Genomic DNA, 18433 nt, shown 5'->3' with positions numbered 1-18433 from the left:
AGCTAAACATGTTGTTAAGTGTTAAACACTGACAGGCTCGGGGCATCAACAACATCTCTAGGAAGCCTGTTCCAGCATTTGCCCACCCTCAGTAAAGAAATGCCTCCTAATGTTGAGTGTCAGACTCATGTATAGTATAGTTCAGAGCTGGTTTGTACTGAGGACCTTTTTTCTCCCTTTTAGATGTTACTCTGTCTCCAAATCCATCTTTAACTTTCCGCACTATTGGAGGGATCCTTGACTTCTATCTCTTCACGGGACCAACTCCTGAAAGCGTGGTTCAGCAATACACTGAGGTTAGTAGAAAAGTGCACATGGCACATGGAGCAGTACCTTGTAACACACTCCTGTCAGTATCTGGTAGTACCAGAGGGTAGTGCAGCCAGAGCTTTGTCCTGATCAATTCGTACAAAGCTGCAGCTTTGGATCCATGGGAAAACTGACGTATGCTACAGCATCTGTGAACAGTCTGTCTGAGTGTCACAGTGCACATCTCCAGCCTTTCCTGCAATATGTCAGGATGGGATGCAGGAGTGCACTAAAGGGATCATTAGAAAGCAACCTGTAAGCTTACTCCTCTCTGGGCCATCACAGTTTTATAGTCTTTGCTGTATGACATGACTGCATTTTGACACTGCAGGCCAAGAAAGCAAACTAGGCAGAGCACAGATGGGAGTGTTTGGGAACTTCACATATGCTGGATTTCAGAGTTATTGAATGGACTTTAAAGTCTTCAAACCTTTATTTTCCAGTGAAATCACTTGCTGATTTTGAATCCATCAGGCTGTTTTTTACTAATGAAAACCCATATAATAGCACTGGACTATAAACCCATATAAATGCATTGTATAACAATGCATTTATTGCTATCTCATGTAGAGTAATTGCTTGCTATCCAATTGCCCAATATTTTCCAGAGAACTAAGAGTACACATGCAGATGGCTGTTTTGGAAGTGTACATACAATTCTTATCTAGTGAGGACTGTGCAGAAAAAACAGATAACATGGTTTTCTTGGTAACCAAATGATGCTTCAGCTGGGCCTTTCCACAGAAAACTGCCACCTCAGACCCCAGGTGTGTACATAAAGAAATCAGTGTCACACCTAGAGTGCGGAGCAAAGCTGGAGTAAGCATGTTGCTGTGAGAAGGGGGTCACTGTGCAGACCCTGAGGATTAGGCTGCAACTGGAAGTCTGAACAGGGTGGGGCATCCCAGAGCCGGGCATTCAGAGTTCACAGTGAGACGTGCATGTGCTCTGTCCTTGCCCGTGCAACCCCTCAAAGGGGCCAGAGCTCTGATATTTAGCAAACATTTTGTCTTTCTGGGCTTTTTTAAAGCCTCCCTATCCTATGCTTGCTTTCTTTTAAAGTGCCTCTATGGGACAGAAATATTGTGGTTTAGAGTGAGGGGGAAAGAGGATTTAGGCCAGAAGGAAGGTATTTCTGGGTTCTGGTTTGATGAAGGAAGGGATAAGACTTGCTCATGCTGCTGTTTTGGGAAGTCTGGACCTTCTCTGGGGTGGTGGGCTCTGCTAGTCCTTCCTTTTCCAAGGAGAGGTTCAGGTGCTACCTCCCAGAGAAGTGAGAGGCTGATGGTGCTCCTCAATGTCCTGGAGCAGGAGCAACTGCTCTGTCGCTTGGAGGTTTCCAGCTCCCTCTGCACATCATGCCCACCAGTTGTCTGTCATGGTTTAACCCCAGATGGCAACTCAGCCCCACACAGCCACTCACTCTGTGGGGCGGGGGAGAGAATCCAAAGGGTAAAAGTGAGAAAATTCGTGGGTTGATATAAAGACAGTTTAATGGATAAGGCAAAACTGTGCACGCAAGCAAGGCAAAACAAAGAATTCATTCAGCAGTTCCCAGGAGCAGGAGGGTGTTTAGCCACCCCCAGGAATTGGGGGAATGGCTGAACATATGACTGTTACTGGGGAAGACAAATGCTGTCACTCCAAATATTCTGCTCTCCCTTCCTCTTCCCCGAGATTTATGTGCCAAGTATGAAGCCATTTGATATGGGGCATCCCTTGGGTCAGCTGGGCTCAGCTGTCCTGGCTATGTCCCCTCCTAAACTCCTTGTGTATCCCCAGCCTCCTCATTGGTGGTGCAGAGTAAGGGGCAGAGAAGGCCTTGACTCTGTGTAAGCACTGCTCAGCAAAATCAAATATATCCCTGAATTATCATCACTATTTTCAGCACAAATCCAAAATACAGCCCACACCAGTTACTATAAAGAATATTAACTGTATCCCAAACCAGCACACACCATCTCTGATACCAGTGCCACAGACCGGCAAGGAAACTGGGCTTTTATCTTACACATGGGTAATAAAACCAGAGGGGGAAAAAGTAAAGCATCTTGCTCCCGAGTTGGAGCTTTGATCCCCATTTCAAGGGAGTTAGTGCAGCCGTACGATGGAAATTAAAGCCACGCCTGTTCCTTTTCAATGTCTTTTACTGGTGTTTGAAGGCAGCATTTCTGTGGCTTAGCAGGTGGTCAGCATCTGAAAATAAAATGAGAGAGTTCTCACTCCCCAGCTGATGGGTAATGGCAGCTCACTTTCCACCCCTGTCTCTGGAAATGGAGCTGGAGCAAAGAAAACAAGGTAAAGGAGAGCAGTGGGCGTCTCCTAATGAGACATGTCACATGCCAGGACAAAAAAACCCTATTCTGTATTCTTTGAGCTGGCTCTCAACCCTCTAGGGAATCTTAAAGAATGCATGTTAGTAATTTCAATGTGAAATAATAACTTCTTCAGTAAACATCCTGAAATTCCAAGGTCAAAAATGTTACAATTACCATATTATTAGTCTCTAGGGTAATAATTTATGTACAAGATATGTGGGAAGGTGAAGGAGACAGAAAAGACTTTATTTTTCAATTGTCTTTTCTGTCACAGTGAGAGGATTTTCCCTGTGCAGTCATTGTCATGCTGTAGGGTAGAAAGAAGAAGTGTGACTGATGTCTGCAAGGTGCTGCTCAGCAGCATGGCTCTGCTCTCTCAGCTGTTTGCGGGGGTCTACTCTGAGAATCGGTGTTTTGGGAGCTCCTGGCTGCAGGGGCCTCTGGTGGGACCAGGTTGCACTGCTGCAGAGCTCGGTGGAATAGTGCTGAGTAAGCATCTGCCCCAGTCACTGCTTTTTGCAGCGTGCACTCATTTTATCCCTCCAGGATGGCCCTACTGGTGTGGCAGGGTGGCCAGGTGCCAGCAGGTACACAGCTAACAAGGGAGCTGTTTCCAGAGCAAAGTGCTTTACATCTTCCTCAAATGTTTGCCTTCAGTGCCACTTCAATATCTGAGCCACCTCTCTTCCCCTGCTGTGCTTGTTTCTGTGAGAGGTTTAGGAACTTAGCTCTGCTCTATGCTTTCACGTGGCTCCCCCCAAACCAGTGAGTTAGGACATCTTTGTAACAAAGTTCTTTATTTGGCCTCTGGAGTGTGCAGGATTTCCCCACACACCTCTCCAGGTTGTCCCCAGCACCCAGGGTGGACCACGGATTCTTGACCAGAGCTGCTGGCTCCAGGCTATGCTGCAAACAGGGCTCTTGGCTCTCTGTGTGGTGATCAGGGATGATTGCAGCTTCCCTGCAGCCACCAGCGTCTGCATCCTTGGAGTGAGAACAGGCGACAGCAAAAGCTGTGGTGGCCCTGGATGCCAGCCTGGCCAAGGGTAATCTCCTTTAAATGGGCTCCAAGAGTGAGGCAAGGTGTGAGAAGGGAGCAGAGGTAAATGCTTGTACCTCTGTCCCTCTACTGTGTGCTGCATGGAGCAGAGGTGAGCTGTAGGATGTGTCCTGCCAGTGGCACGAGAGTGCTACAGCAGTGGCAGCAGCTACAGGGCATGTGCTGGGCATGGTCCAATAGGAAGGAGGAGCCTCTAGCCTGATTCTTCTGCTCCCTCCTGTCCCTGAGCCCAGCTGTGTGAGGTGTTACTTCTGCCACATCTAAGAAGTCTGAGATTGTCCTGTACAGCTCTCTATATGTGAGCCAGCCAACAGTGATCACATTTTTCTCCTACTGCAGAAGAAGTCAAGTGTGCAGGACAGTTATATAACACAAATTTCACTTTTAATGGCAAACACCTCAGCTTGCAGAATGGTGAGAAAAAGCAGTAACAAGCTAAAGGGTTCAGGCACTGACCTGAGCCTGGTGAGGCTCTGCAGTCACACCTAATACCAAGCCAACATTGCCAAGACCACTGGTGGCCTTTCAGAACAGGCCAATAGTGTGTAGCAGTAGTGTGCGAGCTCCATAACAAGACAGTCAGGAATGTTAGGGTTCAAAAAACAGATATTTAATAGCTCTTGGGTAAAGACCATGAATTTATTATTTTATCACAAATTATCCAATCACAACTGTACGTGAGAAAACTGTAAATCTCCTAATTCTGTTTGGAGAGAAAATTTCTGGTTTGCTTCTTCCTTACAGAAGTGTGGGCTAGTTACAGGTATAAGGGATCCCAGAAGTCTCTAGTCCACTCTCCTATTGAAGAGGTAACATGGGGAACCTGCTTGTACATAGATTTTATCACAGATGATTCAGTGAGAATCTTGCAGCTGAATTCCCCAAGAAGGAATAAACAGCTTATAATTGTTTTGTGCAGCATAAAAAAAGATTTGAAGACCTTGGCATTGAAAATCCTTAGATTTTTTTATATTCCTGACGTTGTGAGCATCTTTTTTATGGTTCAGCAGCTGCAACGCCTTTCTTTTTTGCTCTCATAAATCAAAGCTGAGCTTCTATTAACAGGCTGTGAGTGAAGGCTATCCTCTAACTGACTAGGTGCTCACAGCACTCAGCTGCTTGCCTTAGTCATAGCAGATGAGCTGGGTACAGATCTGTGGGCCATAGGAGCACCTGTGGAATTTAGCCACTGTGTAACTGTACAGAAATATTAAACCCAGTGCCTTGGAACACTTGGGTTTCATGGTTTCCTCCTATGACTCCTCTTTGAAGAAAGGGAGTTGGAGGAAATATCAAGCTTCAAAAATCATTTTGTGTGGCTAATTAGGGGGTAAGATTAGCAATCTGCATTGCTGGACATCTCAGCTCCGTTTGTGAGCACAGGAAAGAGTACCTCTCTCCAGCCCCTGTGATATAGAGGCATAACTCTGCTGTCTCTCTCTCATCCAAGTCTTTGGTCATAGTGTTAACAGAATAGGATCCTGATTTACTCTATAGAATATATATATATATAGATATATAAAATATATAACCTAGTTCATATCACTGATGCTCATATTAATAACATTACTTGTCCAGTAATCCAACACAGGGAAAATGAATACAGCTCACCTGCTCCCTAGACACAGATTGTATCTGTTAGATATACTTGTTTGCACTGAACTTTAATCTTATCACAAAATGCTTCCACAGTACCTCCTTGATACATCAACTCTCAGGTGGCTCTGAAAAAAGTGAAAAAACCACCCCATAATGCCAAATTAGGTAAACATGGAAAAACTAACAGTGAATTTATTAAACACCAGGAGAATATAAGAAGCAAGTGCAGGAAGAATTCTGGAACAGAAAATAGGATTTTTTTTTTATTTTTTTACTGTTTCTGCACTACCATATCTTTGTGCTTTCCCCCCCCCTCATTTTGGATACCCCATATGTTTGCTGTTTCTGTGTTTGCTTCCTCAGTTCCCCTGCCATACCCCATCTACCTTTTCTGATTCTATGGGAGACAGTTTTGCTAAGCAGGCTTTCTCTGACTGCTGCACTTTCCGATCATTTGTATGCAGAATGCAACTATATGAATTAACTAGATCCTAAATATATATCAAATCCAACTTGAGTTTTCAGGTTTGCAAAATTACATTCCTGCCTCTGCTGATCCATCTGTGAGTGGGTACCATATGTCAGTTACTTTATCAGGAAGCTTCAGGGGGATCCATTAGAGAGAGTCCACAGGATAATTAGAAAAAAGAACATTTGTTTTCCCAGCTGCCCTGTTTTCATCCTTCCTCTTCAAATGTTCTGCTGGTTTCAATTAAGCTCACCATAGATGCACCAGCCTGGTGAACCTGGAGAACTAATTTGCTTTAAAAAGTTAATATCTTCCTTGCAATGTAGGTATTTTTCTGTTGGTTCAGCTATAATCCCATGCTCCTCAAGAGATGCTGTCACAAAACACTGTCTCGCTCTGTGGTCCAGAGTGACACAGCACCATCCCATAATGTGAGCAGGTGAACCTCAGCAAACCCTGGTGCTGGGGACATGACCTTTTGGAAGGGCTCTGACTGACACACCAGTGGCCACAGCTCTACCTCCAGCCCCACTGCTCTCCACCTGGATATTTGATAGGACATGAGGGAAGAAGCCAATCCCCATCCAACTCCTGAAATGCGTTGTATTGGCAATGTCCCAGACTGACTGTTCTCCTCAGGCAGGAGTGATCCAGGGTGTCACAGGACCTACAGCAGAGCTACTCAGCAGTTCCCACTGCCTCTGCCCAGGATGGTCACCCCTTTCCCATTTCCCAGCCTGCTTGGGAAGAGGCAGCAGATGCCATGCAGACATCCTTCCAGGGCACAGGGCTCTGCATTTAGCTGCAGGATTAATATTTATCAGCCAGTTTTCCCTATTTCTCTTGTCCAAGATGAGAAGCCTGTGCACAAAGCATTTTATTTCATTAGGGAGTTCTTTTGTTTTGGTCTGTTTTTTTAACCTTGTTTGTAGAGGTCATTCTCTGTTTACAGTAGAGAAAGCAAGGGCAAAATATGCATCTGCTTTAGGAGCACAAAATGGTGGGTTCACAAAGCTCATCCTGCAGCCTTTGCTGGTCTAAAACAAGCTCTGCTACTTCCTCAGATGAATTTATCTTTAACATGGTGGATGAGACAGAGAAGAAGACTTCTTGCCCTGAGGCTTGTCATGCTATGTTGGACACCTTGGTGCTGGGAGATTGTCCTGAGCCATCACATCCCATTCAGCTCTCCATGGAAAACCCCAGCAGAGCTTGAAAGATGGTCTGGGTGATCAGATGTGTCCACACATGCTGGAAAAAGTTGATGACATGTGCAAGGAGATGGGATAGCACCAGGGTAGTTATGGCATGTGCCTGCCCATCAGCCTCCCCCTACACTGTCTGTTCAGGGCCTGCCCTGGCAAGGGCACAGCAGCATGCAATGGAAGTTGAGTGCCTCTATGGCTGGAACATGCTGCTGAGAGCTGCTCTCACTTCTTCTGAAGACCCCAGCCTCCAGTTGAATTGCAGAAAGAAGTAGGTGTTGAGGAGGATCAGGAAAGTTAAGCCTGGTGGGACAGGACAAGCAGCAGATGTTCAGGGCAGCTGTGCTGATCAGCCAGAGCGTTGCTCCTGGAGACACCCAGGGCATTAACTTCACCAGGGGTTATGGCCTCCTTATGGTTTGGCTTATGTGAAACAGCAGCATCCCAGCAAGTGAAGCACACTGTAGCCAAATTTGTAATGTTTGACTGTGTGTTCCCAAACCTTTCTTTGGTTTGGAAGCAATTTACCCAGCTCGGGGGCATTAAAAACATCCTCAGCTTTTCTCTGCCTCTCTCCCACGTGTGGTTTTCTGTCTGATGCACTTTGTACATCTGTGTACTGATGCTCTAGCATGTGATGTATTTTAGAGCAATTTCAAGTTCAGCCTTGCTTTCCCAGGCCAGGCTCTTCCTAGAGAAAATCCCATAGGAAGGTGTGCCTTTGTGCAGTGCATCTCCAGAGAGCTTAGCAATGCAATAGATACAGACTGCCAGAAGTGCCTTGTTTTATTTATTTAAAGTAGGTGGGATTTAGCTGCCAATATGCAAGTTTTGTTGTTTTTCACTTCTCAGTATAACTCCTAACTATGGAGATCCACAAGGAAATAAGTGAGGAACCATTATTTAGCCAAAGGGGGACAATAGCTGCAGCTGATTAATAAGTCATGGGTGCTTACTAGCTACTAGATTTTCATGTATTGCCTGCAAAGGTGCTAGAAATACAAATCAAAGGTTAGTTTCATTGGATTTAACTGAAGTAAGGATTTCAGGAGATGTCCCCCAGAAAACAGTGGTGTGCACTAATGAAACAAAGCCAGATATCAGCTTATTTGTAGAACAGACACATCGTGCTTGCCCACTGCTCACTCAGGTTACCACAGCAGCTCTCACCAGGGGAAGCAGAGCAGGATGCCTTGCTTCCCTGTGCTCTCAATTGAGTTGCCTCATGCCATTTACAGATGGATTACATTCAGACAGTGGAAATCAAATATGTATAAAATCATATTTAACTCATTACCTTGTGTTTCAGTTGAGAATTTCGGGACCAAACAGTAACTCTGGTCTTGAAGAGAGTTGTTGGTGCCTGGCAACACAAGGCTGTGGGCCAGCAATAACAGTAGTCAGCCATAAGTAACTGATTTTCATCAGATTGGTGTGTAAATATGATTAAAACTTCAGAGAGCTCAAATAAACATCAGACTCTTGATAAGTTAGTTCAGCTGGACGTGGCAAGAGAAGTTTGTAAAGCTTGTGTTGCTGTGTGTCGTTGGAGATTTGCCTTCTGTTGACCAAGGGGTTTGTGGACTCGTTGTGGATCAGGTGGCATGAGGATCCACGCTGGATTTCTGCTGGTATGTGCCCTGTAAGTGAGGGCACGTGCTGCTGTGCAAAGGCTGAGACCACATTTAACATTAGCCTAGCTTTTATACACTGTGCCTTCCACCGGGGTGTTCTTAGAAGTGATGCTCAGTATTGGTATTGTTGGAGTCTCTGTGAAGGGCGAGGATCCACCAGGAGAAGTGCCAACCATGCTGTGCTGAGAGCCACTTGGAGAAAAGAATGAGTATTTAATGGGGGTGTGATGCCTGTGCCCTGGGCTTTGTGCCTTAAATGATCTGGAAGCCTCTCCTGGTGTTTCAGAATAACTTCTTTTCCTCTCCCCCCTTTTGTTTCCCTATTCCTCATTCCTGCTGCAGGCCATTGGACGCCCACACATGCCAGCCTACTGGTCTCTGGGATTCCAGCTCTCCCGCTGGGGCTATGGCAGCCTTGATGTTTTAAAGGAAACTGTCGATCGCATGAAGCACTATGACATCCCATATGTGAGTATGAATCTTTCACTGTGTGTGCTAATCTTACACTCTGAAGTGAGGTGAATAAAATTATAATGGAGGAAAAAGAATTATCTTATAAAGAAGATTGTAGAATAAAAGGATATTCATAATCTTATGTAGTGGGTTTGCATGTAATATCTTCATAATGCTTAAAAGAACATTTAAAGTGGGCTGTGAACAAGATGTTTAAGTGCTGCTCTTGGCTGCATAGAAAACAATTAGGGTGTGGATTTGCTGTTATGCAGTATGAGGTGCTAGTGTTTTAAAAACAAACAATGAGAAACAAACTTCTGATGCAGATCACTGCAAAATAGTTGCTAAACTTGGGCTCCTACATTTTCTTGTAGTCCACTGCTAGGATTACAATTACAATATCTTAGGTTTCATTACATATGTTGCCTTTTAGAAATACAGTTGCATACATTCTGATTTCTGTATCAAATACTCCAGTCATAGAATCATAGAATAGTTGGAGTTGGAAGAAACCATTAAAGGCCACCTAATCCCTGCAATGAGCAGGAGCATCTTGCTCAGAGTCCTGTCCAACTTAATCTTGAATGTTTCTAGGGATGGGGCATTCACTGTCTATCTGTGCAACCATTGTAAAAAATTCCTTCCTTATATAATCTAGTCTGAATCTACCCTCCTTTAGCTTACAACCATCACCCCTTGTCCTATTGTTACAGACCCTACCAAAAAGTCTGACTCCAACTTTCTTACAAGCCCTCTCTAGGTTTTTAAAGGTTTCAGGAAGTTCTCCCTGGAGCCTTCTCTTCTCCAGGCTGAACAGCCCAGTCTGTCTCAGCCTGTCCTCATAGCAGAGGTGCTTCAGCCCTTCTGATGATTTTTGTGGCCCTCCTCTAGACTTGCCCCAACAGATCCATGTCTTCCCTGTCTGAGAACTCCAGAGCTGGAGGAAGTATTAATGTAATTTTTTACTTTAAAAATGTTTAGGATGTCCAGCATTATGATATCGACTACATGGAACGTCGCCTGGACTTTACCTATGATAAAGTGAATTTTGCTGGTCTGCCAGAGTTCATGAAGGAGCTGAAGAAGGATGGAAAGCACAATATTCTGATTCTGGTAAATTAAAATGTTGTTAACTATTTCTCGATTTATAAGAACTATTCATGGCATAGCCTTAATAGCAGTACCTAGATGCTAACACATGTAGCAGATTTTCCATTTTCTCAAATGTTGAGAAGGGCTGAAGAACAATTTCTCACAGATTTAATTTTTAAAAGTGTTGTCTTTATTTGGTATCTCTCTACTAGTACCATCTCCATTCCAAAACACTAATTCTCTGTCACTTTTTCCCCACTCAGTTATGAGAAATTTTGCCTCTGAGTTGACGCAGGATTGCTGTCATGCAATTCTTTTCCTGAAATGAACAAATTAATTTAATGCACATACAAAAATAACTAAATAGTGGAAAAAAAATCTATTCCTAATAACTCTGGAAGCTACTAACTACAATTAATGTTTCCTTGTACTAACTTTTTATCTAAGTTTATCTGAGAGATGATTACTTGGATGCAAATTTGTGGAAAATGTATGTTGAACTTCTAACTAAAATTGGTGTATGGCCAAATGAATTAATTTGGATATAAGTGAAAATTGGAGTTTTGTATCTTCCCCAGTAAATTTTTCCAACAAAATTTGCTATTTCTCTCCAGCGCTTCCTCGTACATGTCCCTGTGGCAAAATGACACTGTCACAATAGCTAAGTGAGCATCAATGGTGGCAAAGAACCTGGAGACCAATTTGATTGAAATTTAAGTAAAGATGAAAATAAATTAAGAAATAAAATAAAATCCACTGATAAATTCACAAGATCTTGGTCTTCAGGGTCCCCCAGCAGCTTAGCAGTGGAAAGGCTGCACTCCCCAGAGCAGGCTGCAATTTGTTCTCCATAACCACTGGGGATAGGATAGGAAGAAGAGCATTTTAAATTGCAGCAGGACAGATTCAAGGCAAATATTAGGGTAGAGCTGCCTGTCTGCAAGGTGAGCTGAGCAACAGACAGCTTCTGGGGCCAGGTCGCTTCCCAGGTGGGTGCTGTGAACTGGCCCAACACATGCATCAGGCATGGCTCAGGCTGAACTGACCCAGCACTCACAGGGGAAGGAGGAGGAGACAATCCTGCAGAGTTCCTCTCAGGGCTTTGTGCTGTAACTGTAGTTTTGTAATCTGTTTTCTACCTAAATGGTGAGTTTATATCTTTCATTAGGGTACTACTGTCCTTACTGCCAACTGCCAGTCTCTCACCCTTCTATTTTCTTTCTTGAGACACTGATTCAATTAATTGTATTCTCCCTCAGCCTTTCTCTGCTAGGCTAAACAAACACATTTACCTACATGATATTGATGGCTCCTGCTTCTGAGGAGAACAGCTAATCCAACTGAATCATGATGGACAGGTCACCAATCTTTGGACCCTAAGTCGATCCAGTCCTTTTAAAATAAGGACCATGTTCCTCTTCTTGCCCTGGGGGTCATGCCAAAGGCTTGTGGAGAGAGAGACTGAACAGCAGAGTCCTGAATTGTGGTACAGTTCCTCTTTCACTTGTGCTGGTGTATCTGGAGTCAAGATAAGCAAGAGCTACTGCAGTTTCCTCATCTAAAAATCACATTATCTTGTTAATAGATAAAGGCAGAAGTGCCTCCCCTGTCCTTATTTTTTCCTCACAGTTGGTTGTGAAATTTAAAATATGACTGAGGATGATGGACTAGTCAGCACCACAGCTAACTATATCAGTGTTTTCTTTTTACTTGGGAGTTTTTTGATAGTTTCTTTAAAAGTACCTTTTTTTATTTGCCTAATCTTTGCTTTGGTGTACTGTAATTCCATTTACTACTAGGAATCTCAAAGAAAACCATGCAGCCCAAGTGATCAATTACATATTGATAATGGAAACAGCAGTCTATATAGAGAATGCTGCTTGCTAGCAATTTGTTCCTAAAGATACCTTCCCCTGAAGGTTCCATTCTGAGAAGCTCGGGGTTGCAGCAGTGAAATCAGTTTTCATCATCAGTGAAGATTCAAGGCACAGCGTTCAAATAGTAACAGATTACTACGTCACTTTGATGGAGAGAAACTTTAAGAGAAAAAGAGACCCAAATTAACTGGATACATCATTGTAAATAACTAAGCAGTAGTGAGCACACGTGCTGTCAGGACTGATTGATCTTTCTAACTTAGGCAGTTTAGGCTCTCTGTAACCTCAACACTGCTCTAAAAATGATCCAATCTCTTAGAGCTGTAACATTAAATACCACATGCCTATTTATTGGTTTATCTCAAAATAGTTTGCAAAACATTAGTATAGGAGCAAAATACCAGGAGTTTGGGGTAGCTCTTCCTATGCACTCCTGCCTTTCAGTAAATACATGGTAGTCAATGTTGGGATGTCTCCAGCTGTTTTGCACTTGCTACTGGGTATGAAGCTACAGGCAAGCAGTCTTGGTTTAGTGGGTGAGCTACATTATCTTCTTCCTTATGAGTTTAAATTAACTTCAACAACATTTTTAAAGCCCTTTTCTCAGATGGCACATTCTGCAGCAGTGCAGGGAGGTGTTGCTATATAAATTCAGCTGTTAGACAGATGGAAGGAACGTAGCAACTCTTAATTCATACAAAGGCTTCCTATCTGGATTCCCATTAGCTCATTCTTTCATCCTTCCACTAACCTATAACTAAGGCCTGTCTTCTATTCTAGTTCTTTAACCAAGCTTGTGAAAAAAACAAAAGCTGAGCCAGTCTGTCCTTTCAGCCGTGTCAGAACAAATATATTTTTTAGAAACAAAGAAGTTCTAAAGTAACAATGACTACATTGAAAAATTATAAAGATTTTTACTAAAGAGGATCTTTAATGAAAGATGTTGTGTACCTATTAAAGCATACTAAAAATAAAAACAGCTAGGAATGACATAAGTGATTAGATACTTAAAAGTCAAGAGCAACATGCTCATGATTCAAAATAATGCTCAATATCATTAACATTTTTAAGTCCAATTGTGTGTGCTGTAGAGGCAAAAATTTTCAGAGATGAGCTTTTATGGATGTGCATCAAAATATATGTTTGGGGTGGGGCCACAGGTGGAAGTGCATTAGTCTGGGTACATGCTGGATGCTCTCAAGTCTTTAGGCAGTCAGCTGGAGTTAAGGATGCTCAACACTTCTTCCCCAAAATGCTAAAAAGATGAGTGAAGATTTAACAGGCATGAAACTCCTTCCCCACCAACAGCCCCTGCATGCATAGAGAGGTTTTGTTTTCTTTAGGGCAATACTAAACCTGCATAATGTATTAGATTTATGCACTGGAACAACCTTTCAGCTGAAGGAAACCATAAGTTTGGATTAGGAGTAGATAATTAAGCTGACTTCTTCTAGCCTTCAAGTCCCTTGAGAGACACCTTTACCACAATTATAAGATAATTATTGCAGATGGACAGTTTTCTCTTTTGCAAAGTTGGACTATTGAAGAAGTTATAAATGTAATGGACAGTTATAGTCTTTATGGAGGTGACACTAGAGCTAGATGAAGTTAAACAGAATTTCGTACTTAAAGTAGGGATTTAGCTGTAGCTCTTGTTGTTGAGGCATGGAAGAATATACTTCCCTCACTAGGGCTGTGGTTATCAGAGGGCTCACAAGTAACTCAGGCAATTAATTCAGGTATTTAAATGAGATTTAAAACAAGCCTTTAAAGCAACTTATCATTTGGGGTCTGGTACTTTTTTCTTCTTAAGATATTTATTAGTTAGACTTCTATCACATTTTGTTAAAGTTCACTTAAATTGTTGCACAAGCTATAACTGAGTGGAAGAATTATTTCAATGTTTTTTTTTTCTCCATTGTGTTTCATAACTGAAAGGTTTTGACTAAAGCAGAACCTGAGGAAGTAAGATTTTCTAAGGAGAAAGTAATGAATTCCCTTCTAAAATGGCTGCAGCCTTTATCTGTTCTAAAAAACACAAAGCAGATAGTTGCTTCCAATTAGGGATGTATTGCAAAGTGCACTTACCTCCTTTTGGTTGCAGCTGACTGCTGGGCAGAGTTGAAGTGTACCTCTTCATTCACTGGCATCTCAAAGTATTCCTAAATTTATTACTTTCCAGTATGGAGGGTGGATCACTATCATCCCCAGGAGCTGATCAGGATGCCTTTGGATCAGCTTGGTGGCTACTGATGGTCATCCTGAGGCAGAGAAGTTGTTGGTGTCTATATCACTGCAGCAGTGGGAGGTGGTGACCACCCCAAGCAGTGGAAAGGGGCAGGAAGGACAAGCTGTGGGGTGTAAAATGTGTGGTCTTGGTGCCTGGGAAGAGCACAGGTGTAAGCCTCACAGGCAAGTGTGAGTTGGGTTATTCTGCATCAGACTGGCATAAAACATCCTTGTCCAACATTGGTTTGGAATGGAGGGCTAACAGGGCCCTTTTGAGGTTGGATGTGCCAAACTTCAAGTGCCTTGAAAAGTTTTAGTTATTCCTGTTGGGATTGTTATGGGTTTATATTTTCAAAAGAGTCAACAGTTGTTGATTCCTATGAAGTTCCAATTCTAGCATTGAGCTCTTGATGCTGAGGCAGCTGGAATAAAGATTGCCTTGGAGCAAACCCAGAGGTGCTCAAGTGTGGGAATGCCCAGCATAGCACCCAGCCACAGCACCGTGGTGGTTGGCGGGGAGTAAAATCTAGTGCCTCTCTGAAATAATTTAACATAGAAAGTCTCATAAAAAATAAACATGAGGGTATTTAGTAATTTCACATTACTTTTGCCTTACACAAGAAATACTCATGACATATCCTTAATGACTTTTTCTAAATTATTACGTGCTCTCAACTCTTATTAAATTTTAATGCTGTTTTCTTCCAATATTTTTGCAATCAGCATTAAGAACATAATCCGAATTTTTCTAAAATATACAAATAGAAGAGTAATTGTTACCTCTGGGATTTCAATAAAGAAAGTGTAATTGCTGTTTTCAGGACCCTTTCATAACCAAGGATGAGGAGCCAGGCACTTACAGAGCTTATGAACTCGGCCAGGAAATGGGAGTGTGGGTGAACAACTCTGATGGCGTGACTCCTGCTGTTGGGCAGGTGGGTTTTTAAATTTTGTGATGCATTTTGTCTAGTGCTGCTTCAAACCAATAAAGCAGCAGTATAACAGAAATGAGAAAATAACCAGGATTTCCATATGTAACCCCTAGGCCTGGCCTCCTGGTGATTCTGTGTTTCCTGACTACACCAACCCAAGGACAGTGGAATGGTGGACCCAGCTGTGTCTGGAGCTTAAGGATGTCCTTGACTACGATGGGATCTGGATTGTATGTCTCATTATATCTGCCCTCCCTTCTTTAAAAAAAACGAAAATGAAGATTTTCACATGTCTTTCTCTCTTTATTAAAGGATATGAATGAACCATCCAATTTCATGAGAGGCCAGATACCTGGATGTGCTGATAATGAAATCAATTATCCTCCTTACACTCCTAGTAAGTATAATAGTATAATTTCATTGCCATGAATTATTTATTAATATTACAATTTTAATTTATATTTTATATAATATTTTACATTAATATTAATATTATAATTTCATTGGGTTTTTGTTTGTTTGTTTCTTTAGTTTTCTTGTTTGTTTTGTTTTGTTTTAAACCTGGATAGGCTATATTTTAGGGGGGAAAAAAATCCATTCTCTCACTTTCCATCTTTCCCTGCCTGTTCCGTGTGTTTGATTACATTTTTGTTTAAGACTCCAGTGGCTCAGCTTTGATGGAGTATCAAAAGCAATCACTTTCCTCTGTCCAAGGTTCTGCCTCATAACAGGAGTAGAAAAAGGACATTTCCTGCCATTCTCTGAGCAACTGATCCACATCAGAAAAAGGGCAAGATACCCATGTACTGTAACTCAGCTACAGACGTATGGAGTAACCCTTCTGCGTTGCCACTGCTAGTCTCAGAGATGGGCAGTGTCTGTCTTCTCACAAACTATGACAAGGGAGATGATATCTCCCTGGTGCCTTAGTTCAATATATTTCCTTTCTCTTAGGAAAGAAATTTTCACTGTGTTACTAGAACTGGGCTAAAAATAAGTCTTAAAATGTCTAAGCCTATGGGACACTTACAGGAATGGGAAAATCTCTTCCAGTAGCTGAGTTAATGATATGCTCATTCTTCCCAGGAAGCCATGAGTACCTATGATTATTGCCAGTGGTGTGGCAGTTAATCCAGCCAACATTTCCCCAGGAGTAGCCCAGCTGCCTGAGCAATGTTAATATGCAGCAGGAAGATAATACATGAGAGTTGGAGTATTGGAAATGTCCCCTTTTTCCCTTCAGGCTCTTGTACTCTCATGAGAAGTCTACATTTTATTAAATTGCAATTTATGTTTTTTTACTTTGAATATAAGAGAAACATAAACATAAAAGAGCATGACAAAATATTAGAGATTGTAAGTTTTTGAGAGCAGAAGCTGAGCTTTTAATGATGATTTTGGTGTTTGCTCTCTTTGTGGGGTAACCACTGCATACCAACCCTGTGGGCTTCAAAGCCCAGGACCTGATGAGAATTTCCACCTTTGCCTTAAACTACCTTCATTTTTTGTTAGACTTCAGAGCTGCAAAAAATAATGTGAGACACTGGGCAAACTGGCCAAAAGAGCAGAGCTCTTCACAAATAAAGGAGTGAGAGTGAACTCATGCAGTGGCTTTTGGGCCATGCAGCTAAGCCGTGTGAAGATTAGCATTGAAATCTGAGCCACTAGAAGGGACTCAGACCTAGAGGCCTATGTGACATGTAAGGACACTGAGAGATACTGAAGACAGGTGTGTTTTGAGCCCAGTTTCTCTGCCTTGACTCATGCACATATGCCCCTGCTTCTGCTTGTGACTCACAGTGTTAGAATTATATCATGGAATCATAGATGGGTTTGTGTTAGTAGGGACCTTCAAAACCATCTTGTTCCAACCCCCCTACCATGGGCAGGGACACCAGACTAGGTTTCTCAAAACCCTATCCATCCTGGCCTTGAACACTTCCAGGCATAGGGCATCCCCAGCTTTTCTGGGCAGCCTGTTTTAGTGTTTCACCACCCTCACAGGAAATAATTTCTTCCTTGTATCTAATATAAACCTATTATCTTGAAACCATTACCCTCTGTCCTATCACTCCATGCCCTTTTAAAAAGTCCCTCTCCAGGTTTCTTGTAGGTCCCCTTTAAGTACCTGAAGGCTGCTCTAAGGTCTTCCCAGAGACTTCTCTGGTATTGGTCTCCCTTCTGCAGCCAGGAGCCCTAGGCATTACGTCCCAGCATGTAGGGAATCTATTTTGAACCAGTGTTTAAGGGCTTTCTTTTCTATTTCACTTTATAGAATAGGTGTATGTCCTTAGCTATCCAAACCCTTGACTTATGGAGGTATGAGAGATGACCTAAGCTGTTTAGTCCAGAAGACTTCAGGACCTTCCTGGGGTTAGCAGAGCTTTGGGAGCTCACTACTGTCTTAGGTGATTTCACCTGTGCAAGTCCCAGTCTCAGACCCTCAGGCTTTTTGCCTTAGGCTTTTCCACCTCCTTATCTAAATTTTTTAACCATGATTACACATAACCATGGTTTGAACTTCTAAAGCCAGATGTCCTTCAAATCAATTTTCTATAAAACACTTTATACTGAAGATTAATATGCAATTGTAAAATAATCAGTATTACTGAGGCAGAATACAAAATACTCAGAATTAAAATGAAGCATGAACCTATGATTCATATCGTAGCATTTTCTCTCCTATCCCAACTTAAATTTATGGGGCTAATAATCAAGAGCCACTGGGACATTAAGTAATACTTTCCTCAGAAACTTAGTGTCTTCTTCAAAGACATATCGGTCAAAGTTACTTGGAAATTGCCTATAAATTAAGTTATTTCTGATGTAGATCACACACATTGGAGTCTTTGTGTCTAAAGATCCAAATACAAGGATTGTAGCTGTAGTGGCACAGCAGGGCTGAGAGGCTAATGGAGTTTCAGGTACCGAGAAATTGTGATAATGAACTGCAACCATACAGGAAGTGTGATTAGGCATGGAGATTGCTTGTTCATGGAGAAATATCTACAATAGTGCATGCACCTAATTAAGCATGAAAACAAATAATTTTTGAGAATTCACTTTCTATTTTAATTTGAGATAATATTTTCAACTCTGTCTTTAAAAAGAAATATAATGTCTCAGTTTGAAAGACAGGTGTCTGCTAAGGAAGGCAGGATCCTCCCTCGGAATGGAAAATGTAGACCCCCTCCCTCGGAGTTATTATAATTTTGAAATTAAGAGGCTCTTAAGTAAAGAAATGAGAATAGGAATA

General features: G+C 42.2%; 1 protein-coding gene across 1 annotated transcript in view; it reads left to right on the top strand.

Moving 5' to 3' along the window:
* The window catches only part of LOC106848810 (sucrase-isomaltase, intestinal-like), a 59453-nt gene that overhangs the window by 15314 nt on the left and 25706 nt on the right, over positions 1-18433 (top strand). The window contains exons 7-12 of the mRNA XM_014868972.2: positions 184-296; positions 8937-9062; positions 10029-10160; positions 15067-15180; positions 15291-15407; positions 15490-15574. Of these exons, the coding sequence (XP_014724458.1) occupies positions 184-296; positions 8937-9062; positions 10029-10160; positions 15067-15180; positions 15291-15407; positions 15490-15574 (687 nt within the window). The remainder of the gene's footprint in view (positions 1-183; positions 297-8936; positions 9063-10028; positions 10161-15066; positions 15181-15290; positions 15408-15489; positions 15575-18433) is intronic.

Source organism: Sturnus vulgaris, chromosome 5, assembly GCF_052056855.1.
Source record: "Sturnus vulgaris isolate bStuVul1 chromosome 5, bStuVul1.hap1, whole genome shotgun sequence".
NCBI lineage: Eukaryota > Metazoa > Chordata > Aves > Passeriformes > Sturnidae > Sturnus > Sturnus vulgaris.
Note: the sequence above shows the minus strand (reverse complement) of the source record. Positions and strands in the feature narration are given on the sequence as shown.